Raw genomic sequence first — 25092 nt, forward strand, 5'->3', positions numbered from 1 at the left:
TCAACCTGTAGTTACTGTGGTTTAAATAATTAATGATATTTTAATTCAAATAATTTCCTTTTAATCCTATTACTTACTAAATTATATTTAAGTTTATTTAAACAATTACCTATATGGCAACAGTACCACAGAATAGCATGCATAGTAAATGTTCTGTCAAGGTATGTGGATGTTTACCTATATAATTTGTAAAAGTTATGAAGAGCTCTGGTGAAAAGGTAATGTATTATTTTGTTAGGGATCAATGATCCTGGACTTTAAGAAATGAAAATATATGCAGCATTACATTTAAGTGACAGTTTTGTAATGAAATCAGAAACAGTATATATATATATATATATATATAGATAGATAGATAGATAGTTTAAAAATTTTTATTTTACAAGGTGCAATGTAGTCATTGAAGATTTGGGCATCTGTTGCTGCTGCATTTATGATGGAAGGTCTGGCCCCTCTTTGCTTGATATATGTTCTTGTAATAATTGCAAGCTCTTCTTCAGTCTCTCATTTTCCTCTTCTAAATTGATAACTTTTTGCTGGAGCTCCTGTATGACCTGCTAGTAAAATATAAATCTTAGATTAGAATGCTTAGTCAATGATGAAACAATTTCTTTTGTCAAAAATTGTACAATATAAGAGGGGTGCTCATGTCTCATCAAATTTCCAGAGTCCTGTCCCCAATCACTAACCTTTGATATATAAATGAACAGATTGTTTATTTTTTTAGTTGAACATATACAGTATTACAGATTACTTTACAATGCATTTCCCAAGCTTAAAACAATCAGCGCAAACCATTTGTTTAAAGAGTTCACTTAGCACTCCCCATATACAACGCAGTACAATCTATATTAAAATTAGATTTTGGTACTCACCATAAAATTTCTTGCTCGTAATCCAACTAAGGAGTTCAGGCACTAAAAGGTTAAGTGTTAGGCTCTGCCCCCCCACCTCAGTTTTACTGTCTAACAAAGCCAAAGGAGGAAGAAATACTAAAACCCTGAACCAATAGGAACTATGTAACAAGAAGAAACCAAGTACAACAATAGGGAGGGAGTGTCCTCCAGCTGGATTAAAAGGAAGAGATTTTACGGTGAGTACCAAAATCCCAAATTTCCACTGGCATCTATGCTGGGAGACACTGGCACGCCAAATGGGGGGGGGGGGACGGGACGTCCGGCAAAGCCACATTTAAATCTTTGCGCCCAAAGCTAGCATAACACGAAGCAAAGGTATGGAACCGGTAAAACCTGGTAAACGTGTGCACAGAGGACCAGGTTGCAGATCTGCACAGCTGTTCAATGGAGGCTCTGTGGTGAACCTCCCAAAAGGCCGCGGCTGCACAAGTAGAATGAGCCCAATGAGAAGGTGGAACAGACTTATTTGCAGAAAGATAAGCCATGGCGGATGGCAGCGGTAATCCACCAGGTAATAGAAGCCTTGGAGGTCAGCCAACTCTGCTTAGGGGCATCAATAAAGACCAAAAGGAAATCAGTATGTCGAAGAGGAGCCGTACGGTCAATATAGGTCCGCACAGCCCGGACCACATCCAAGAGCCCCAAAGAAGATGAGCTAGAAGTCGGGCCCTGGAAAGGACAGGAGAACAATATCAACTTTAAAACCACCTTTGGAAGTAAAGAAGGCTTAGTTCGAAAAACCACCCTGTGAGGATGACTAAAGGAGACTTACAGGATAAGGCCACCAACTCTGAAACACGGCGAGCAGATGCAATAGCCAGTAGAAAGACCACCTTCAAGGTAAGGTACCACAACTCTCAAGACGCTTGAAGAGGAGCCGCTGAAGAGCCTCCAACATGAAATTCAAGTCCCACAGGGGAATAGGAGGGACATACGGAGGTTGAATTTGAAGTAGACCCTGCAGTAAGGTCTGGACTACCGGAATGATTGCTAACCGTTTCTGAAAAAGGATGGACAGGGCAGAAATCTGACCCTTGAGGGAGAACAGGCAAAGGCCCTGATACAAACCAGCTTGAAGGAAAGCCAAGAGATGGGGTACCCTAAAGACATCAGCAGAGAGACTGCGACACTCACACCAGGTAATTTGAAATTTCCAGACAGGATGGTAAATTCAAGAAGTCACCTGCTTGCAAGCCTGTACATGCTCTGGACCACTGGCATGGAACACCCACAAACCCTTTAGGATCTGGGTCTCAAGAGCCAGGCCAGCAAAAGCCAGAAGAGGCAAATCTGGGTGGTGACAGGGCCCGTGGCAGCATGTCCTGGCTTAGAGGAAGTCGGAAAGGCATCACAGCTAACATGTCCTGAAGAGCGTACCACTGTCAACGAGGCCAATCCGACAAGAATGATCTGGAGACAATCCCGTCAAACATGTTTAAGTACCCTGGCAAGCATGGATAGCGGTAAACAGGAACCTCTAACGAATTTAATTTGAACCAAACCTGAGGAAGTTTGGTTCAAACAAATAGCATTGGAGGTTCCTGTTTACTCACCATTGTCACCACTCCATAGGAAGGACTTTTGCTTACTGGGCGCTCCCATTGTTCCAGAAACAGTTGCAGATTGAGAACATTCCTTTTGTGCAAGTTGAGTGATTTATATGTGATCCTCATGCTGTTTACCAAGATTTTATACTGTACATGCTTTTACTTACATTTATATACATTCTGAAATTACCACAATAAGAGTCTTTTTTTTGTCTGTTTGGTGCTGGGCTGTATGGCAGATTTGAAGACCAGAGAAAGTGGACGTTAAAGTGCCCTAAGAGAGGACTTTTCTTTACCATCCCCCAAGTTGTTACATGACCAGACAAACACAACTTTATTATGCAATAAGTACGCAGAATATTTATTTTATTATCCAAGAAGTTGGATTTCTTATATACTACACATTGAGCGCCTTCCTGTTTTGCTGTTTTATGTTTGTTTTCTAGATCCATTTCTGGCAAGGATCCTACAGGAGGAACAACTTTTTTTTTTTACACATATTTTACATTGTTATTATATTGTATTGAATATCTAGCGCATTGAGGGTTTATTGTTTGTTTGGTTTATGTATATATATTCTAAATTTATATATATATATATATATATATATATATATATATATATATATATATATAGATTGACTGCCTGACTGAGCACACATGCTGAGAATAGTCATCTATATATATATAGATTCACTGCCTGACTGAGCACACATGCTGAGAATAGTCATCCTCACTGGACTGAGTACATCTGAGGAATATCAATTCAAAACCATTGCCTCAGGAAAGCATGACACACTCATTGGAAATTAAGAATATCCAAAAGGATTGACTTATCTAAACCAGCGGGGGCCAGATAAATAATTTAAATATCTATTGGGAATATATGTTTGGCTATTAAACACCCCTGAAAAAGTCGATGTTTGACAAAACGCGTTGGGTGATAATGCAAAAGTGACCGAAAGGGAGCTAACTTGCTGTTAAAGAGTTCATACTACTGAAGGGGAGGTACATCAAGTTATTAACATCTAGCCCTTATAGGCCACTCTGCATGTGCAATGTAAGATTTGTAACTTTTTATAATAAACAATTATGAATTAAGTATACAGAAACTAATAATTGCATTTTGGGTGAACTCGTGTGTGTTTAGGCACGGGCATGACAATAAGGAATTAGTCCCGCAACAGCCTTGAGGGCTGGTATACCTTGGCTAGATGCGGCCGTGCAGCAGCCTGGGGGCTGGAAGTGACTTGGCTGGCTGTGGCCCAGTAAGATAAGATGCGGCCTTTGGGCCGGTAGCAGCCCTGGCTGGCTGTGGCCAGTCGGCCAGTAAGATGAGATGCATCCTTTGGGCTGGTAGCAGCCCTGGCTGGCTGTGGCCAGTGGGCCAGTAAGATGAGATGCGGCCTTTGGGCCAGTAGCAGCCCTGGCTGGCTGTGGCCTGTGGGCCAGTAAGATGAGATGTGGCCTTTGGGCTGGTAGCAGCCCTGGCTGGCTGTGGCCTGTGGACAAGTAAGATGAGATGCGGCCTTTGGGCCGGTAGCAACCTCTGGGCTGAGTAGCAGCCTTGAGGGCTGGAAAACCTTGGCTTGATGCGACCTTTGGGCTGGAATATCAGTCTCTGGGTAGAGTAGCAGCCTCTGGGCTGTGTAGCAGCCTTGAGGGCTGAAAGACTTGGCAAGATGACGCTGAGATGCGCTTGGTGCCGCAGGGATGACACTAGCGGTAGTACACAAGATTGCATACACAGGGCGCTGAGGTGCGCTTAATGCTGCCGGGATGACACTAGCGGTAGTACACAAGATTGCGTACACAGGACGCTGAGGTGCGCTAAGTGCCGCCTGGATGACACTAGCAGCAGTACACAGGATTGCGTACACAGGACACTGAGGTGCGCTTAGTGTCGCTGGGATGACACTAGCGGCAGTACACAGGATTGTGTACACAGTACGCCGAGTTGCGCACTCTGGAAACTGAGTGCAGTCTATGCCGCCTGTATGACACATGCGGCAGGTGGCAGATATGCGAACCGTGCCACCTCAATGGTACAAACGGCAGGCAGGAAATTGGCTGACAGGATCACTGGAAGAACAACAGGAGACTAAACACTACCGGAACACGTGAAACGCTATAACCGGCAAAGCGGCAAAAGTCCAGACGATACAAATAGGTGAGGGAGCCAATCAGCCGCATCTAAGACCATAAGTCATTCCCTGTGGCGTCCAGAGCACCTAGCAACCAATGGAGCAGAATCCAGTGTATTGCCAGTGAGAGGAAGTCCAGAGCCGGAAGGAGACAAGTCGCTGCCACGGTTTGTGACAGTATGTGAGGGTCTCATTGTAGAAACAATATGAAAAACCATATCCTCCAAATTCAACAACTAAAAGACCACTGAAAGACTTAACAGGACAACTAAGGAGTTATTGAACTATTATAAATAAACTGTGTTGGCGCACCTTAAGAATTTTTCGGTCCTGACCTGGCAAAGGACTTAAATTGTGGTCGGAGCCTATACTAAAGAGTAGTATTGAATTTTATTGAATATTTTTAGTCAAATTTTACTACTATTTTTAGCGCATTGTAGGTATTGTGTTGTGTGTGTATGTATATATATATATATATATATATATATATATATATATATATATACATATACATATACATACACACACACACACACACACACACACACACACACACACAAGGGCTGATTGAAAAGTAATGAGCCTGAATTTTTTATTCAGATTCAGATGACTCCACAGGATCTGAACATTTTTATTTTTGAAAGTAGCGTCCTTCACATTCAATAAATTTTTTGCAGCGTTTCAACAACGATTCAATGACGTGCAGTAGACTGTTTTATGACATCACTTTTAAGGTGGCCACACACATGGCGATCTGCACACGATCAGCCGATGTGTACGATTTGTGTACGATTTCCTTTGAAACTCTCCCCGGCAGCTCTGCACACGATCTCCACACGGTCTGCACACAATTTGGTGTCCAATCTTCAAATGATCTCTCCTGCATCCAGACTTTCACAGTGCATCGCCTCCTAGATTGTCAGATCTGCCCTACTGCACGGCAGATCTGAAGATGCGATGTGCGACCAGCGGGGACGCGCATCGCATCGTGATCGTGAGTGGGGACTCACGATTTACTCAGGATTTGGCAATATTTTACACGATCTGTCATTCCAATGTGTCGGAATCGGCCAGATCGGGTAAAATATCGCTATGTGTGTGGCCAGCATGTGTTGCAGCTGTGGTATTTTTCACTTCATCATCTGTTGAGAACTTCTTTCCACAGTTACTTTTTCAGGGTCGGGAATGCCCAGAAATCACAAGGCGCTAAGTCCTGGCTATGTCGAGGGTGTTCCAGTGCTGTCCCATTAATTTCAGTCAGTGCTGCCAATGCAACAGCAGCAACATGTGGTCAGGCATTGTCTTGGAGCAAAAACTATTGCAGCAAATGTGGTATTTTCTTCCTCATGGCTCCACGCAAATGGGTTTTCAGGATGTTTGCATAGTAGTCACCATTAATTCTGTCCACGGGGAACCCAGTGCTATAGGATCATACCGTGCACATGAAAGAAGAGTAGAAGCATGACTTTACACACCGAAGGAATCACATGGAATTTTTTGGACGGAGGAGAATTTGTGTGTTTCCATACACTGCTCTGTTGTTTGGACTCCGGATTTAAATGACGAATCCACGATTCGTCACACATCACAATCGATGTCAGGAAATCGGGTTTCCTCTCCGACATTTGAACGGTGTTCTTGCACAATTCAACTCATCTTCGGTATCTGCTCTTCTGTGAGATTCCTGGGTACCCACCTGGCACACTCACAATGCATTTTCAGTTCCTTTGTCACAGTAAGCTGAACCCGTTTGAATGAGATGCCAGGTGAAACAAAGTTTGGGTAAAATTAACCTTCTGTCATTTTGCACCATCTCCACAGCTTTGGCAATGTTAACATCTGTAACTGCGGTGGATTGTCTCCCAGAACGCGCCGCGTCAGTCACTCGCGTATTACCCTCTTTGAAGTGCATCCACCTCCGAAATACTGCAGCATGGCTAAGCGTTTCTCCACCGTATGCTTGCTGTAACAATTCACGAGTTTCATTTCCGCTTTTTCCAAGTTTAACACAAAATTCAATCGCACATCTCTGATATAATCTCACAGACAATTTTGTAGCTGTATTCACCATTTGTATTTCTTTACCCCACCCCCCACCCTTTCCTACCCTTTTTCCCTGGGTGAGCACTGGTTTTCTCTCTTTATTTACAAGTTGCCACTAGTGGGTTAGGTAGCCCACCTATTTTTCCAGCAGCCCACACCTACCTATATCCCCTTCTACCTTTATTATTTAGGTCATTAGATCTGTATTTTAGCGCAGTCCCTCTTTCCTACACAATCTTCCATTCTACCTTTCATTGGGACAGCTGCTTTCTAATGGATCTCTTTTTTTTCCTTTCACACTTGTGATTATCTCTGTGCAACAATTACGCTTTAAGCTGTATTATTAATATATTTATACTTTACTTTTATTAAGGAATTTTTTATGATAAATTAACTAATTAAATAAAAAACAGTCATAAATTAATTTAAAATTATTCAAAATGATTTTCAATAAAGAAGAAAGACTAAACTTATTGGAGACTTTCTTACCATCAAGGGAAATACAACAAACAACAATATCAGAAAACAATTTCTGTAGCCTCTATCTTAAACTAGAAAAATTTGAAATATCTCAGATGAAACAGTGGTGGGAGAGTACCACTCTCTCACGATCTATAAAACATAAAATGATACCAAGAGGTTTGAGAATTCTCGAAAAACCCACCACAATTCCAGGAATGAACAATTTTTACAAAGATGGAATGAAACCCTCGACAACTGTTCTTTCAACCTGATGAGACTGATCATAGAGGATAGAGAAATTGCAATCAAAAATGCAGAAAAAGAGATAGAAGAAATCCGAAAAAAATTGGACCCACTCAAGGATTTTGAGGATTTCAGAAATTTGGAAGCACTGACTAACAATAAATTAAGAAAATTAGAGGAAGAGGTCATAACACAAAAAAAAGAGGAAATTTACCAGAGATTTGGAAAACTATAGTAAAGACTATAGAAATTGGAATTCGAAAAATATAAGATACAATGGAAAGTATTATAGAAACAAGAATGAAAGACGATCAGGGGAAGACATACATAGATACACGAAAGACAATAATAGATGGCTGGAACAACAACAAGTTATCAGTAATAGACAAATTTATAACTATGACTCCACCCATAGGAACAGGAATAAAGCTGGAACGTACATGAATTATGAGCAGAGAAGGGTTTTCCCCCCAAAAAAATACTCCCCTCAGAGACTCCATAACTCTCCCAAAAACAAATCACAACAACAATATTTTGGAAATCAAGAGGGTTACAACAAAAGAATTTCCAAAGCAAAAATTCAGAAAGCTGAGCAAACTAACGAACATAAAGACTATACAAATAGTCACCTTATAGATAGTTTCAATTGTGGTAGAAATGACCAACAGGCCATTCTAGATCTCTCTGCTCGTGCCTTAATGGAACGATTGAATGAGAGAACAGAAAGAGAGACAATAGACCCTCAAGCCAATCAAGAATCCGTAGATGAGGCAGAGGATTATTTGGATATTTTTTTAGAATTAGTACATCTAAACGCCCCAACTCAAAATACGGGAACAATACCCAAAAAGCTATCCCAAGGGAAACAAAACAAAAAGAGAAAAAGAAGTTCAAGCACAAGCGGGGAAAGCGAGGGGGATCCAAAGCAAGGAATAAGAAGAAACAGAAGGAAGATAACAAAGAAACAAAAATGGAGGGGATACACAACATAAGCAACTATACATTGAAGGACATAGAAATAGAAGTACTTTATAAAGGTCTAAAATTTGCCCCGACTAACAAATTACACAAATTTAATACATACATAGATCTTCAGAAATTCATTAGGAAAATTACTCTGAAATTTTTTTTAAGGAGAAAAAGGGCTGAATTGCAACAACCAAGCACCGACGTGCGAAAAGAGGAGGACCCCTATAAACATACTATATTGAAAAAGAAATCAACTTTTTTTCCACAATTTCTAAAGGAACATGCTATCAACACTTTTCAGGATCTAGTGGAACAAGATTTGAAGGATATCCAAATAGATTTAAGCAAAACTAGAAGAATAAGTGGAATATGACTCGGGAGGAAAAAGAAGCGATTCAATCTTTAAAAGAAAATAAAGATATTATTATTAAACCCGCAGTCAAGGGGGGAAAATTGGTCATCATGGATCGGACTTTCTATGAAGAAGAAACCCTAAACCTTCTTAGTGATGAAACCACATATGAAATATATTACCAAAAAACCCCACAGAAGATAAGAAAGAACTCTCATCTATACTTAGAACTGGTCTACATAGTGGGATTCTGAATAAATCGGAGCATGAATATATTTGGCAGGAACACCCAATCTTACCAGTACTGTATCATCTGCCCAAAATACATAAAAATTTGGAACGTCCACCAGGGAGGCCGATTGTGGCTGGAATAGGCTCCCTGACAACCAATCTTTCAGGCTACATAGATAGCTTTTTACAGCCCCTGGTGACCAAACAACGGAGTTACTTAAAGGACACTACACAAGTACTACATGAATTGGCCAAAACAGAATGGAAAGAGTCCTATTTGTTAGCAACTTGTGACATCAAATCTCTTTACACATGTATAGAACATGAAAAAGGATGTTATAACGTGAAGAGAATAATGGAGGACAGCTCGTTTTTAGATGCTGCTCAAATTGATTTTATTATGGAGGGAGTCAACTTTATTTTAAAACCATAATTTTTTCTGGTTTAAAGACAAGTTTTATCTGCAAAAAAGGGGAACTGCAATGGGGACTAAATTTGCACATTCCTAAGCAAACCTCTTTTTAGCCCACTGGAAAAATTAAAATATTTGGACAAACAATAAGCATTCCGTCAATTTAAGATTATGGGCCCGCTATATAGAGGACATCATAATTATATGGGACGGAACAAAAAAAGATTTGGAAACTTTCATACTAGGTCTTAACCAAAACAATTTGAATTTACAATTTACAAGTGAGATGAGAAACGAAGAAATCCATTTTTCAGATTTGACCATTTTCATAGAGAACAATAAAATTGAAACAAAAACCTATATTAAAGCTGTAGATTGTAATAACTATTTGAATGCCACCAGTAACCATCATAAGCATTGGATTGCCAATATACCTCAGGGACAATTCAGAAGGATTTTACGCAACTGGTCGAAAAAAGAGGACTACAAAAATCAATCAAGCACCCGCCTAAGAAAATTTTAAGAGAAAAGCTATGACAAAGAAAAGCTCAAGATGGACCGAGAAAAAGTGGAACAATTGAATAGAGAAGATCTCCTTACATATAAAGTAAAGGCTGAGGAGAAACAACAAGATTATATCTTGTTCATTTCAGATTTTTCAGGACAAAGCGTTCTATTGGAAAAAAGCATAAGAGCCCATTGGCACATTCTATTGACAGATAAGGAATTGAAAACAATTCTACCCACAAAACTGAAAATGGTCTATAGAAGAGCACCTACCATTGGCTCTCATTTAGTGCGAAGCCATTACCAGGAAGAAAAGACCTCCTCCTGGTTACCGGAGAAGACCCCCGGTTTTAAGAAATGTGGAATGTATATAGCATGTAGAAAAACAAAAATAAACACTAAACGAATCACAAAAATAACCTCCAAAAGTAATGGAACAGAATACACAATAAAGGAGATCATTACCTGCCACTCAAAAGGTCTAATATATATGATACAATGCCCATGCGGCTTACAATATATTGGGAAAACAATCCAGAAATTATCAATAAGGATCAATGAACATCTGTGTAATATAAAAAATCAAAAAGAAAATCATAGCATTCCAACTCATTTTAAAGAAAAGCATGAGAGTAACCCCTCCTGTCTCGTTTTCATAGGTTTGAAAACAATGAAGACACCATGGAGAGGATGAAATTTTAATGATTTGTTATTAAAGGAAGAAACCAAAACTATTTATGAGTTAGGAGCCCTTTCCCCTGAAGGGCTAAATATTGACTTTGAGGTGGCACCTTTTCTAAAATAAAATAAATTAACCAATTCTATGAAATTATCTTTTTCTTCGCACCCCCTCCCCCCACCTTGATACCTTTTTTGCAATGGTCCCTCTAATATATTATTACTCTTACCACTACCAAGTTCCTAACTTAATGATTTTTGACTATTTGATGGGACACTGAGGATACACATTTTAATGATATACTTTTTGATCTTCTATTCTTGGAGAGCATTTTTGCTTTATGTTTATTTGTATTATTTATTCTTGAAGATACTTATTATAATGTTCTTAATATATTATACATATTTAATTAGTGCTACCTCCTCTCTTTTCCCTTTCCTCCCCCCTTTTTTATAAGTACTTCTAAACTCCTATGTTATGACCAACTTTATAAATGTATGTTTGGGCGCTCTGGATATCTCTTGCGTGTCACCCTTCCATCATACGGATGCTACCATTTGCTTATTTAAACCACATACCTGCTTACTAAATGGAGAACTGTCATCTCTCATAAGACTTCCTATATGTGGGAAATGTTATATATATTGTGAGATACAAAGGAGGATATTCCGTTTATAGACTGATTACCTGTCTGTGCTAAACGGACCACTGCCATTCTTGTTTTGCGGTGGTTCTGTTTTTGATTGGAAACACCGCTAGCCTGCAAAGGAGATTAACCAGCTCAGTTCCTCACTGTGCAAAGTTGTTGGAGCAAGGAGTTTTTGTGGAACTGTCCATTAAATCAGTACTTTTTACATTGGATGAGTCCACTCAACTTTGATATATATATTTTGTTTTGTCTGTCTTTGTCTTTATCTTATATGCTGTATACCGGTATTAGGTCCTTTTATTATTAGATCATTGTATTGATACACACATGCATCAATTACATTACCTTTGACCAGTATTTGAATATATCCTAAATAAATATAATTTTTTAGCTGTATTCACCATTTGTATTTCTTTACCCCACCCCCCACCCTATCCTACCCTTTTTCCCTGGGTGAGCGCTGGTTTTCTCTCTATATTTACAAGTTGCCACTAGTGGGTTAGGTAGCCCACCTATTTTTCCAGCAGCCCCCTCCCCTCACACCTACCTATATCCCCTTCTACCCTTATTATTTAGGTCATTAGATCTGTATTTTAGCGCAGTCCCTCTTTCCTACACAATACACTAAATGGTGCCTTACTTTCCAGCATAACTCAGGTACAACACATAATGAACACAAAATAATAAACGCTTAGCCCCTATTTGGGGCATCTAACTCACTTCTTGACCCCTGGCTGTAGTGGTGCAGCTAGTCTGCAAATAAAGTCTCTGCCTGCTTCTTTGCAGATCTATTGCCGGCTCCAGCCTAGCTTGGCTGCCACAGCTATACAAAACACAGTCAGTCTTGGTGGCCTTCCCTGTCTCCTCCAAGTATAGGCTTTGGCTTCCTTAGCCTGCAGCTTAGCTGCTTTTGCGTCACACAGTCTGAGAGGTTTGTGGTCCCCCCTGCAGGTCCAGACTCAGGCCCCCTGGCTCCAAATGGCTTGGCTTAGCTACTGGGCTCTCTGGCTGCCACAGTCCCACTTAGACTGTCTCCAACGGCAGCCTGACTGGTCTGCCTTCTCAACAGCCCACACCTGAGCTCTCTCCACAAGGCAACACAAAGGTGTGTCACAATTCAGTATTTCTACCCTGAGAATCTTTCCAACCCTACACAGGACTTGCTGCTCACCAGCGCCATCTCTGGTGAAACTGCCACATGTATGTATGCCTTGAAGAAAGATGTAATAAACATCTGAAACGTCGCCCAACTAGCAAATTCTAGATTTTTTTTATCCGTGGAGTGCTGCCTACATTGGTATCGTATGTTTAGTGTCTTGCCCCTGTGCCAGGCTCTTTGAGGATTTAGTGCACCCTGGTGGTCGGACCAGTACACGGAGTGCCGATCCCCTAATTCGTATAAGTGTGTGATAAAACTGAAAATTCACTTAGCTTGTTTAAGTAAATGGATGAAACAAACCTGTATATTTTATACCCAGTATATTCTTTCAGAGAAGTTGGTAAATAATAAATTGCTCATTTACTGTGACTGAGCAGAAAAAGAGTGACTCCTTCATCATTATAAGCCAGACAACATAGGGGAATTGATAGTGTGCGAGAGCTTGCCCAGACATTTACACTGCCCAGCATGGGACCTGGGAGAGATGTCCGGTCAGAAGATTTAATAAGGACTATTGGGTCTACAGTATGTACTAATAATTGCGGACCAGCCGCGATTATTAGCTATCCATATCGACAGGGATATTTACATTTTGAATGAAAATATCCCCGCTATGTACAAATGGGAACTTGCAGGGACAGCAGTTGTGGTAACCGCTGTCCCTGCGAGTTATATCCCCGGCAAATTGGAGAAGTCTTTCACAGAAGTGAAAGACTTCTCTGGGGGAAGCTGACACTGCACATGCGCACAATGTCAGCTTCCGGGGGCTGCGAGAGTGCGATCGAAAGATCTCTCTCCTGCACCTGGTGCCTCCATAGGCTTATAGTAGTTTACACCATCTGAAGATGGTGTAAACTACTGGTGCTTAGTTTTTTTGAGTTTAGTACATAGGGGCCAGATCGTAGTCCCCATTGATAACAATGGAGACTGCGATCTGCAGCGCTAACTAGCACTTTGCCTGAGATTTCTGTGAAAGCTCCTGAATTGTGCTTTTAGTACATAGGAACAATACATAAAATGGAATGGGTATGAAATACCGCCGGCAGCCCGACAGGAGCAGAGTGAGAAGCAGCGGAAGCCCGACAGCGCTGGAAATCCTGATCGTGGATAGGTGAGTATCCACTAACCTAACCCCCCTAACCCTCCTTAGGGGTGCCTAACCCTAACTTCCCCCCCAAGTGCCTAACCCTAATCCCCCCTCTAAGTGCCTAACCCTAACCACCCCCTTCCCCGCTGCCTAAACCTAAGTCCCCCGCGGGGGTGCCTAACCCTAAGTCCCCCCCGGGGGTGCCTAACCCTAAGTCCCCCCCGGGGGTGCCTAACCCTAAGTCCCCCCCGGGGGTGCCTAACCCTAAGTCCCCCCCGGGGGTGCCTAACCCTAAGTCCCCCCCGGGGGTGCCTAACCCTAAGTCCCCCCCGGGGGTGCCTAACCCTAACCCTCCCTCCCCCTAGCCTAACCCTAACCCTCCCGGGGGGGTGCCTAACCCTAAGTCCCCCCCGGGAGCCCTAAACCTAACCCTCCCCCCCCCCGCGGCTGTCCGCTCGCGGCGCCCGGCATCACTACGATCGTGATGACGGGCGCAGGTCTCCCGGCGTCGGGGAAATGCGGGCGTCTACATCTAGACGCCCAGCATTTCACCCTTGCCGGGATAAGACAGTCGGGAAGCCGGCTGCCGGTATTTAGGCAGTTGGCTTCCCGATTGCTTCCACATAAAATTATGCAGAAATTGCAGTTTCTGCATAATTTTATGTAACAAACAGATTGATACCTAGGCTCCTATGAGAGAGACTGGCAGCCATGTACCTGAACCTCCTTAATCCATCTACTTGGATACAATCTTTGTTACTAGAGAAGTGAAATATTTATGTACAGGTGTCAGAATGATTTCTAATAATCGCTCCAAATATGCAACACAAAGCAACTGGATATATCTTGGCATTTCAAAAGTTAAATGAACCAGCAGCAGCTTCCTATGGATCTAAAATCAATGGCAATAAACGATGTGGGTCAACCAACATTACAATTCGCATCTAATATGCTTATCCATCTTGTCAGGAAAAGGGAAGAATACAGCCCCCTGGAGTCTGTCCCATATAAACCCAGAATACTTACATTTTCCCTCTGATGAAAGAGTTCTCCTTTCAGCACTTGATCGGCAGATGGCCGCATTGCACAGTCCGCACTGACCAGTAACTTAATGTATTTACTTTGCACCGGCCACTGAGTTTGACAGATTTCTGGGATAATCCCACTTCTTAGAGACAATAAAACCTTACTCCTTTCCATCTCAGTCCAGAATGGGTGAAAGAGTTCCAGTAATATTACACCAACACTGTACATGTCAGACTGCAAAACAAACATTTGTATTTATTATTACGTAAAAATGTGTTTTCAAATTCAGGTTAAAAATACTGGAATTTAATAATAAAACCTACTGTATGTTAAGACATTTCAGGGAAGATGTCACAGATTACTTTGTATATACAGATTTAAAAGTGTTACCAGTAGTTTTTGTTTAGGTAAAATAATTTGCAACTAACAGATACCTTAAAATCATAGTGTGATCCTTGTAACCGTTCTTGTGCAGCATACAAACAAGTTCCCACTCCAGCAGTGTGTGTTGAATCTACATATAAAAAGGATACATTTGTGTTATGAACAACATTAGAGACATGCATATGCTACCATTATATTACAATAAAAATAATAGCCCCCATACATGGTTATGCACAGTGCGACGCGACGGGGGATCCGACACCCTTCCCCCACCCGCATAGCACTGCATGGGATCGCACATCGCATCCCCAGATCAACTGAACATGCAGGAAGATCTGGGGATGCGACGTACGACCCCACATGAGCGCGCTCTGTCCGATATCATGGCCATACACGGTGCGCTATAGCAGCCAAATCGTCTGCTTTATTGCACCGTGTATGGGGGCCTTAAGTCTCCAGCAACATTTTCAGAAGCCTTAAAATGGCAAAATAAAAAGTACCTAAAAGTAAAACATTAGTCAGTCAGTAAACATATGTTTAATTTCATTAAAAGGCACTGTATTGAGTGATCTGGTCATAAGCAAGACTGAAGCTGTCATGGAAACATGGACACTCAGAAATGCTGCTATCGCAATTGCAATCCTTACTAAATCAGGCCCTTAATCACCAAACCCAATTTATTAGGAGCACCATGAACTAAACTTTCTGCTGCCCCTAACTCCACATTTATTGATAATTACTCCCTTTACAGCCAATCTAGTTTACTTTGATAAATGCATAATTTGGGAACAATGTCATGGGCACCCATATACACACCACTTACTACATATTCACATACATAGGACGGTAGACAATTAGCCCCGAACATTGTTCGGGTGCTAATGGAATCCCAGGGGCTATTCAATTAGCTCCGAAGTCCACCCGACGATGACACTTATCGGGGCTTTTTTTCTGGTACCCAACGTGTCCCGAGAAAAAATCCACAAAAACTGCAGTTTTTTTTCACCCCTGAAATGGCGAAAACACATAGGTCCCCATGTGTTTTCAGGAGAATTATCCTATTATTTAGTCCGAAATAATAGGATAGGGGGAAAAAAAAAAAAACAACATCGGCGGAATACGGGGATAATCAGCGAAAAATCCCTGTTTTTCACCGATCGCAGCTAATTGGATACCCCCCATACTCTTAAATATTACACCCTTTATAAAAATAAATAAGGATATGATATAGTTTGGAACATTGTTTTAGCTTCATATGAGCCATATACAAAACTCACCATTGGTCCCATCCTCTTTTAACCAGCAGTCTGAATTCTGTATAATATCTGGACATGCAAGTCCAAAATCCCCAATGAGTACGTGCAGGTCTGGTCCTTGTAAGAAAATATTTCTTGGCTATAGAACATAGAAATATGACAATTAAGGGGAGTGGAGGGTGACCAGTCAGAAAATGTTATAAAGGACCGTGGGCCTAATTATGAGTCGGTCGAAAGTGCCGACTGCAGCTATGTTGGCTTGACAGCTTTTGCCCTTTTGTCAACATTTAATTTGCAGATTCACCTCTCAGTGTGGTGCATTTCTGTAAGCTCATGATCAGCCGATGATACGATTTCCCTTGAAACTCTCCCCGGTAGCCCTGCACACGATTTGGTGCCCAATCTTCATATGATCTCTCCTGTAGTCAGACTTTTTACAGTTCATCGCGTCCTAGATGGTCAGAACTGCCCTACAGCACGGCAGATCTGACAATGCGATGTGCGACCAGCGGGGACGCGCATCGCATCGGGATCGTGAGTGCGGACTAACGATTTACTCACGATTTGGGCATATTTTACACGATTTATGTCGAAATCAGCCAAATCGTGTAAAATATCGCTATGTGTGTGGGCACCTTTAGACTCGAAGGTGAACACTGCATAGAAATGAATAAAAAAAGTGTGGGCAGATAACCACGTGGCAGCTGGCTAAGTTGTACCGTAGCAACTCCACGGTGAGTCCGCCACGAAGGTCTCGCTGACCTAGTGTAATAAGCAGTCACCACGGCAAGGGATCCGCCACAGAGTGTGGCGAATAGTAAGCAGGGCCCCCGGGATAATTAGTTCGGAAAGAGCCAGTCCTGCTTGTGAAAATCATACAGGACCACAGAGAAAATCATCCTACATCCGTAGATGCGTCCGGCGGGGAGGAGTCCAGAAAGCAGAAAACCAGATCAACACAACAGCAGGTAGGAGAGGAACCGAGACAACTGGGTAGGAACCCAAGCGAGACCACCGAACTACACGATCAAAGGAAAAGATCAGAAAAGGGAAGCAACAAAACAAGGCGCTCAAACTGGCTACCCCCCACGCCAAACAAAGGCCAGGAGTATTACAGCTGTCTCAGTAAACCAATGAATGAGCAATTTGCACTGCAAACTAGGAATCAAGGACTCCTAAGCGAGCCTACCAAGGAGTCCCAAGAACCACAGAAAGATGCAAAGGAGCCATCTGGTAAGAACAAATGGTGACAGCACACAGAAGACACTCTGGAAAAAGCATCCTAACTTCAGTTAGGTGCGTAGCAGATGTTGAAACAAAACAGGTCGGATGCCAGTATCCCCTGGAAGAGGGCCAAGGGCCCCAATGCCAAAGAGAGGATTCAACAGAGCTAAAATGAACTGGGGAGGAAGCCCCCAGCTAAACTCCTGAAGAGGTCCTCTAATTCGGTAAGAACTCCTGACCAAATTGGGCCGACCTGCATGTAGCCGGGTACAAAAAAATCACTAAAATAAACCCCACTGTGCTGTGGACGGGTGACAAGAGCCACTCTGGCAAGCGAGGCGTGCCAGAATCTGATAGAAGTACAGGCTCGGAGACCAAGAACCAACTGTAGAGGAAGATGCATTGAAGCGCCGACTGAGAGGCTGTAGGAGTTGTGTCCTACGGTTGCTGTGGCCAAGCTAAGCCACGAAGATCACTGTGCTCCCTTCCAACTGTGATCCAATCTGAATAGTTGAGGAACGATAAATAAGAGTGGAAGCTGCCACTGTACCTCCGGAGCGACCAATAGGGGAGCTTCAAGAACTCTGGAGCCGACCGGCATATAGCCGGGTACAAAAAAAATCACTAAAATAAAACCCCCTGTGTTGTGGACGGATGACAAGAGCCACTCTGGCAAGCGAGGCGGGCCAGAATCTTATAGAAGTACAGGCTTGGAGACCAATAACCGACTGTAGAGGAAGTCTCATTGAAGCACCGACTGAGAGGCGGTAGGAGTTGTGTCCTACGGTTGCCATGGCTAAGATAAGCCACGAAGATCACCATGCTCCCTTCTAACTGTAATCCATTCTGAACAGTAGAGGAATGATAAATAAGAGTGGAAACTGCCACTGTACCTTGGGAGCGACCAAAAGGGGAGCTTTGAGAACTCTGGAGCCGAAACAATATCACAAAGAGTCGTGGTAATGCGAGACACCATAAACTTAATGTTCATCAGGCCCCAGCGATCATTAGGCGCTGAAAAGTATTAGAATGTGGAGCCTATGTACCCTAGAGTATGACCTGGCAGCCTTCACCCAACAGGGAGAGCAGCTGACCATTTTACAGGAACTGAAACTGAGAGCGCCACCTGATGGCTTATGTGGGCAACAGAGTCACACCATCGGGCCTGGCCAGGACCGGACGATGCTGGAGGAAAGGTAGAACCATACAGAGTTCTGAAAAACATCTAGAACAGTAGAACGAAGGTTTGTAACATGCTCCCATGAGCCGCCTACCGATCTGGAATATCTAATGACAGATTACTGCCTTTCAGCCATGAAGATGTGCATTGGTGATGAGAAGGATTCCTGTCCTGGATCCCAAAGGCAATGGAGCATTGGAATAGAACCTGCGACTGACACATGCTGATGCTGTGAAAATCTGTGCACTAGCGCTTTGAGCCACCACAAAAAAAAAAGGGGCGACAGCTTGTATCCTAAGAAGCAGACTGGACGTATGACATAGGGCCGAAATTTTTCTGTGAAGAGGAAGGGAATGAAACAGTGTAGTAATTGCACCCCGACAAAGGGAAGGAGTAGAGAGCCCTAGATCTGCCTGCGAAGGTATAAGAACACTCGGTAGGGATGCCAGAAAGGAAGGGACGGTAACCAGAAGACCCTTAGCTTGATGACTACTGAACCCTGGAATGCAGCAAAGCTCTCCCTCCAAGGGGAAAAGCTTCCAAGTAATTAACCATCCATAGGACCACCAAAGATGTCCTTGAGATACTGTAGATGGATATCCAGTGACTGAGCCCTGAAGAACTGCCATGACTGTCCTGATCCTCATGTAAAACACGAGGGGCTAAGGACCTTCCGTAATAGTGACACCGGAAACTGGAAGCAATTGTACTGCACAGCATCCCTAGGAATTGCTGGTGACTGATTCACATGGCAATATGTAAATAAGCCTCCTATATGTAAAAGCATAGTTGCCTACCTTTAATTTCTTCTCCACGGGAGATATGTCCAGGGAGGAGAAGCAAGTGAGTTGCAACAGGGGTGGGGCCTGATGGGTCACATCATTAAGCCCCGCCTGATTTACGCACATTTACATAGGGGCGGGGCTAAATGACGTAAATAATGAACAATTGCACCATTAAGCCCCACCCCCCTACACGGGGACCCGCGATTGCCGCGGAAATTCTTCCCATTCTGCCCACTTCACTAGGAAGTGTGCAGAATGTGGGAGAAGTGCCTACCCTTCCTGGGGTGCGGGTGGTTACCCGAAAAATCGTGAGCCTCCCCCGAAAACTGGGATGGTAGGCATGTATGTGTAAAAGGATGCTCTGAAAACCTCTCATCTGAGCAAATGATAGAGCGGAACGACCCCATGTGGGCCAGAGAATGCCCGCTAATGCACAGAGAATGTGTATGGACTGGAACAAGCAGTCAGACATATGACCAGTAAAAGACTAGTAAGTAACTCGCATCTGTAGACACAAGGACCTGGATAATAACAGTGGAGGTCCGAGGGGAGCTGAGACACCTCACACCACAGGATATATACAGGCTGTCAGCAACTCCTATATGGAGTAAGTGAAGCAGTGTTGCATCTAATAGACTTGACAGCAGGTGTGATCCTCCTTGTAGGAAGGAGACCTGCGTTTTAGTCCGCAAGGCCATGTTCTCACTGGTTGGGAGCTGCAATCTGGTAAGTAACATCCACATTACCGTAATTGGTAGTCTTTTATGGCTTCCTTGACTGGTATTCCTAGTCGAAGGAACCCTCACGCAGCGTTGCATTGAAACACTGGGCCCCTAGACCGGTGATAGGGATTCCTCTGCCATTGTGGTTTCAGAACACACAGATCTGTGGAGAAAGTATATTATTACACAGCTCTAGAAAAAAAGGGTTCAACAGCTGCTTAAAACATGAGCACCCACCTCACTGGGTGCTTCAACCTTGGAAGCAGTTTAAAGCAATCCAATGGTATATCGCCCCACACAAAAGTTATAAAAAAAAGTGATGTGTATACGGGTTGTGCCGTGAATGAGAAAGCACCACAAATAGAGAAGAAAGTGGGGCTAGGGAAAAATGCAGGTCATGTAAAGCAGCGTCACAAACATTTCTTTGTATGGATATACCTGGGACACAAACCCGGTACACACACCTTACACATGGAGCATTCTGCTCCTGCCTGATGTCTTTGTTGATGTACTGCAAAATAAATACATACATATAAATATGTTCAAATATAAAGTACCTCAGCTTGCACACATGACATTCAAGGAACAAAAGCAATGAGCAATAACAGTGCTCAACAAACCAGCTTGTATAGAGCAGGAAGGAGTTAAATGTATACTAGACTAGTTATAGCGAGGTATACATGGTGACAGAAGCCCGTACTCTCTGGAACCTGCTGAAGCATGCATTTTATAAAATGGCTGCCCAGCATAAATCCGTAGAAGGTGAGAGTGAGATGGAAGCATCCTGACACAGGCTGCTGCTGAGAGAGAGAGCGCGCCCAGGGGTGGGGGTGGGGCTAAAAGGAAGAGCCTGTCACCCGCTATGGTCTGGACCCCAGGGACCTGGTCATTGCCACTAGTAAGCAGTGTCCTGTTCCCTCATACCCTGGTGGTCTAGTGTATGGAGCAGGGACACCCAGACACTACCAACACTGCCGGTGGTCTCCTCACCGGCGGTGAATAGCTGCGAGCATGCGGCTCCCTGCAAACAGGAAGTCGCTCTTACCTGTCCTCGTGAGCGTCTGGCTGCGACTGTGGGCTCCAGGAGAGGTCTGTGTTGAGCCCCTGTGACCCGCAGCGGAAGTCACGGACCCAGTCGCCAGTGCTGCCGCCAAAGGCGCCGGGGTCGTTGGAGTGACGGTGACAGCGTCCTATAGGACGCCCTTCACTGCTCGCTCAGTATAGAATATAAAATATTTTAAAAATAAATAATATAACAGTAACCAGGTCCACTTTTAAAGCAGCCCCCACAAATAGTTGCCCGCTTCTGCTCTGCATCAAACTAAAACTGCTGGCCGGTGGCTGGGGGTGGGGTATAGTGGTGGCTCCTGGGGAAGAAATCAGTTAACTATTTGGTACCCAGATTCTCCCTCTCCAGGCTATACCCAGAGTAATCCCTGTGTCCCCAGTGTAGGAAGAAGAAAAATATTAGCCAGTTACAGTAAGTGGTAAATTGCACACTAAACATTAATGTATGAATGCTGTATTATGTAGAAGGTAGTGGGGCTGTTGCAGAGTTGAGCACAAGTCAGTTTTGTGGGTATATCCTGCGTGTTTCTGCTCTGTGAGGTCTCCGTAGCAGAGAGCACTCATCTGCAGGGGATTCAGAGTCGTAAGCGACTAATGGGGCCCATACATCAGCAATCAATTGGGACAATTCCATGTTCTGCTGATGACTGGTATTTTGCCGATCTTCTGAGAAATCGCAGATCGGCAGATCGGATCTCCAACGGGGAATTGCTGCTCAGATGTATGGCCCGCATTAGTCGCATCTTCATTTGTGGTTGAAGGGGCATAACTAGATGGTAATGGAGAGTTCGGACGTAGGCTTAGGTTTAGAGAGGGCATGTAAACGGAACTGTAGTCCATGCAGACTTACGCAATGAGGATCTAATTATGGCTGACTTGTGTTCAACTCTGAATTGCCCCAATGTGTGAAGTTCGTGGAAAACGTGGTTTCTGTTTAATTATAAAGTTTACCTTTAGATCTCTATGAAGGACACTCATTGAATGGATGCATTGTACTCCTTCCAAGAGCTGATAGAATATGCCCAGTGCACATCGGGCATCAACAAACTCAAAGCACCCTGTGAACAGGACAGGAGCAGTTAATGGCACACAGAGAAATGCTCACCAGCAATTCCAAATTTCTTATGACGGGTCCAGCAGGAAATCTAGCTAGAAAAGACTGTAACCTAGTGCACATTATACCAAAGCAGCCCACCTGACCAATGTAACTTCCACTCCTATCCTAGTTATTCTGATGTCAGAGTCAGTGCTGTGTAGTCACAGATTCTCCACAAAGGTAAAGGGCCAGATTCTGAGTCAGAGATGTCCATGTGTGCGTCTTTTGCCGCAGCCACTACAAGCCCTTTCATGGTGTACAGCAGTGTGCCTGAATGTGCAAGGACAGAGACAACCACTTTGAGTGTATTTAGACACTAAGGGGTAAATTTACTAAGCTCGACTGACATCGAAAGAGGCAAATTCGTCCGTTAAATGCATATTCGGAATTTACTAAAGGCTAAACTCTGCCGACTTTGCTCCATTCAATGTATAAAACTCTGTTGACAATACCTGTAACTCAGATGGTAACATGTTTTTGGACACATAGACCATCGGTCCAATTCAGCTGCACTTTGCCATAGACATCAAAAGGACCTGGAAATTTACTAAGGATCCGTATTTGCTTTAACGACCTAAATATAGTTCAAATCGACCGCAAAAGAACCCAAATAGAAATCTCAAATAGAACACCTTTTTCCATTCGAGTTTCACATCTCAACCTACACAGATGCATGCACGGATCAGTGAGTAACCTCAGGGTTCTCACCATTGACTTTAATGGAGGGAACCGTTCATTGTCTGACAGGCGAAAGGCTCGCCTCTCTCAGCTAATTAACGCTCAGCACTGGGATTTCTACAGTGAAATCCCGCTGCTGAGCCATCATTCGGGTAGTACCGTCCTTAGAGGATGGTACTAATGTCCGCTGGTCCGGGATTTTCGGTTTGATTTTTTGCCAAGAGCCTGGATGCCTACATGGACAGGAGAGGACTTGAACCACGCATAGGAGGAAGTGAGTATGGATTTTTTTTCAGGTACCCTATGGATTCCTACTGTACAAGTAGACCTCATGGATACATAGTTGAGTATGTGAGATAGTGAGTGTGAATGTGTGTGCGCTTATATGTTTCATTAAATTGTACTGTCACGGTGTGTGTTCTGTGTTTTTTTAATGATTTCTTTTGCTGTGGAACTACAAGTACCAGTGGGCTCGTAATGCCCAGCATGCTGGCACTTGTGGTTCTCCAAGTCCAGCACTCGGGGGAGGCTTTCTGGGACCTGTAGTTCCACAGCAAAAGACAATGTGCCTGATTTGCAAGTAGGTCGATGGTGGCCGAGTGCGCAGTGCGCGTGCCCCGTAGCAAACGAGACCTTCCCTCGCTCCGGAGCTCGCAGCAAAACGGGGCGGCTGTCGATGTTGATCGACAGCTCGCCCCGTTTTGTAGGTGGGTGGGGGGGGGGTGGCTGAACAAACGGTCAGTATGGTCATTTGTGGACGGCCCTACTGACATCACACGTGATGTCAGTAGTGGACTTCCGGCTCTATTAGAGCTGGAAGTCCACTTGGCATTGCGAGTGCTGAGACCCTACCACAAGGGTCTCCTCGCAATACAGATGGTCGCGATAATCGTGACCATCGCCAGGCCGCTCGCACAAGCTGTGGGTGGTCATCCACAGCTGTGCGAGGTGGCCTGGAGGCAGGAATTAAAAAGAATAGGGACGCCCTGATTCAGAGCGAGCGCAAATAGCGTGCGCCTCTGAATCAGGCCCAATATTTTTACTACTATCAATTGCACCACACTACATAATCAACCCAGCACCCACTAACCATGGCTCCGGTGATAGCCCCGGGCTATCAGCCTAGGCCTGGGGTGCCCTGGAGAGGGGGTCTCCAGCTCCCCAGGGATCGCCGGCCTGGCTGATTAGCCGTCAGGGGTAATGCTTTGGCTGAGGGACCCGGTGAAAGGGTTCCCCTGGCTGTGGCATTACCCCCTTGCTAGAAAAAGTTTGGTGCTGGTTCTGGAATTTACAGGGGAGCCCTACTAATTTTTTTCTCATGTATTTCAAGAACCAATACAGGGGACCCCTACGTCTTTTGTCCCCTGTATTTTGGCAACCAAGGCTGGTTCTGAATACCCTGGTGCTGATTGTGCTTAATACAGGGGACACCTACGTTGTTTGTCCCCTGTATTTAGCACAACCAGTACTGGATCTCCAAAGACCGGTGCTGGTTGTTCTTTTGAGGGGGCAGGGGAGATGCCATTTTTTTCTTTATATTTTACACAGATTATTCATTTTTTTAAACACGGAAAAATCACTGATCCCGTCCGTGCATCTATGTTTATTTTTTTTTACACACAGATGCATGTATCACAGATATCCTTGATCTGTGCAGGCATCTGTCCGTTCCAGTTAGCCAAAACCGAATACTAAATAGAAATGAATAATACGAATGATATCGAATGAATACACCATCGAACAACACGAATGACCGCAACTCGGCAGCTTAGTAAATTCTGTAACCTGTTTGAAACATGAAACACATGAATACGGACAATGGCCCTCATTCAGAGCCGTACGCTCTGAGCAGAGCGCACGCTCTGAATGAGGGCCGGGCTCCATTTTCATGGAGCGTCCTCCTGGACGCTCGTATAGCTGTGGGTCACCACCCACAGGCTATACGAGCGTGCATTTTGATGGCCGCGATGGTCGTGACCATCGCGACCATCGAAATTGCGAGCCGGAGCCTGCGGTTGAGGTTTTCAACCGCAAGCTCCGGAGTGATTTTGGCTCTATCAGAGCCAAAATCACTCCCACTGACATCACTAGTGATGTCAGTGGGCCGGCTTCTGACGGGAGGCACGCCCCCGGCACGCCCACCAAAGGGGGCGTGCTGTCAATCAACATTGACAGCACGCCCCCTTTGATCGGACACAACGAGCGAAGGAAAGTCCTTCGCTCGTCGTGTCTGGTGCATGCTCAGTGCAGACCATCGACCCACTTGCGAGCGG

The 25092-nt window shown here is 43.9% G+C and overlaps 1 protein-coding gene across 1 annotated transcript in view; it reads right to left on the bottom strand.

Moving 5' to 3' along the window:
• Positions 1-358: 358 nt before the first annotated feature.
• LOC148538954 (eukaryotic translation initiation factor 2-alpha kinase 1-like) overlaps positions 359-25092 on the bottom strand; it is a 222279-nt gene continuing 197545 nt past the window's right edge. Inside the window, exons 13-17 of the mRNA XM_088451962.1 lie at positions 21997-22103; positions 16088-16205; positions 14861-14940; positions 14427-14660; positions 359-557 (exon numbers count right to left, since the gene is read on the bottom strand). Coding sequence (XP_088308088.1) covers positions 432-557; positions 14427-14660; positions 14861-14940; positions 16088-16205; positions 21997-22103 — 665 coding nt within the window. The 3' untranslated portion in view covers positions 359-431. The remainder of the gene's footprint in view (positions 558-14426; positions 14661-14860; positions 14941-16087; positions 16206-21996; positions 22104-25092) is intronic.

The sequence above is a fragment of the Taudactylus pleione genome, unplaced genomic scaffold (genome assembly GCF_031769625.1).
Source record: "Taudactylus pleione unplaced genomic scaffold, aTauple2 ptg000032l, whole genome shotgun sequence".
NCBI classification, from domain to species: Eukaryota; Metazoa; Chordata; class Amphibia; order Anura; family Myobatrachidae; genus Taudactylus; species Taudactylus pleione.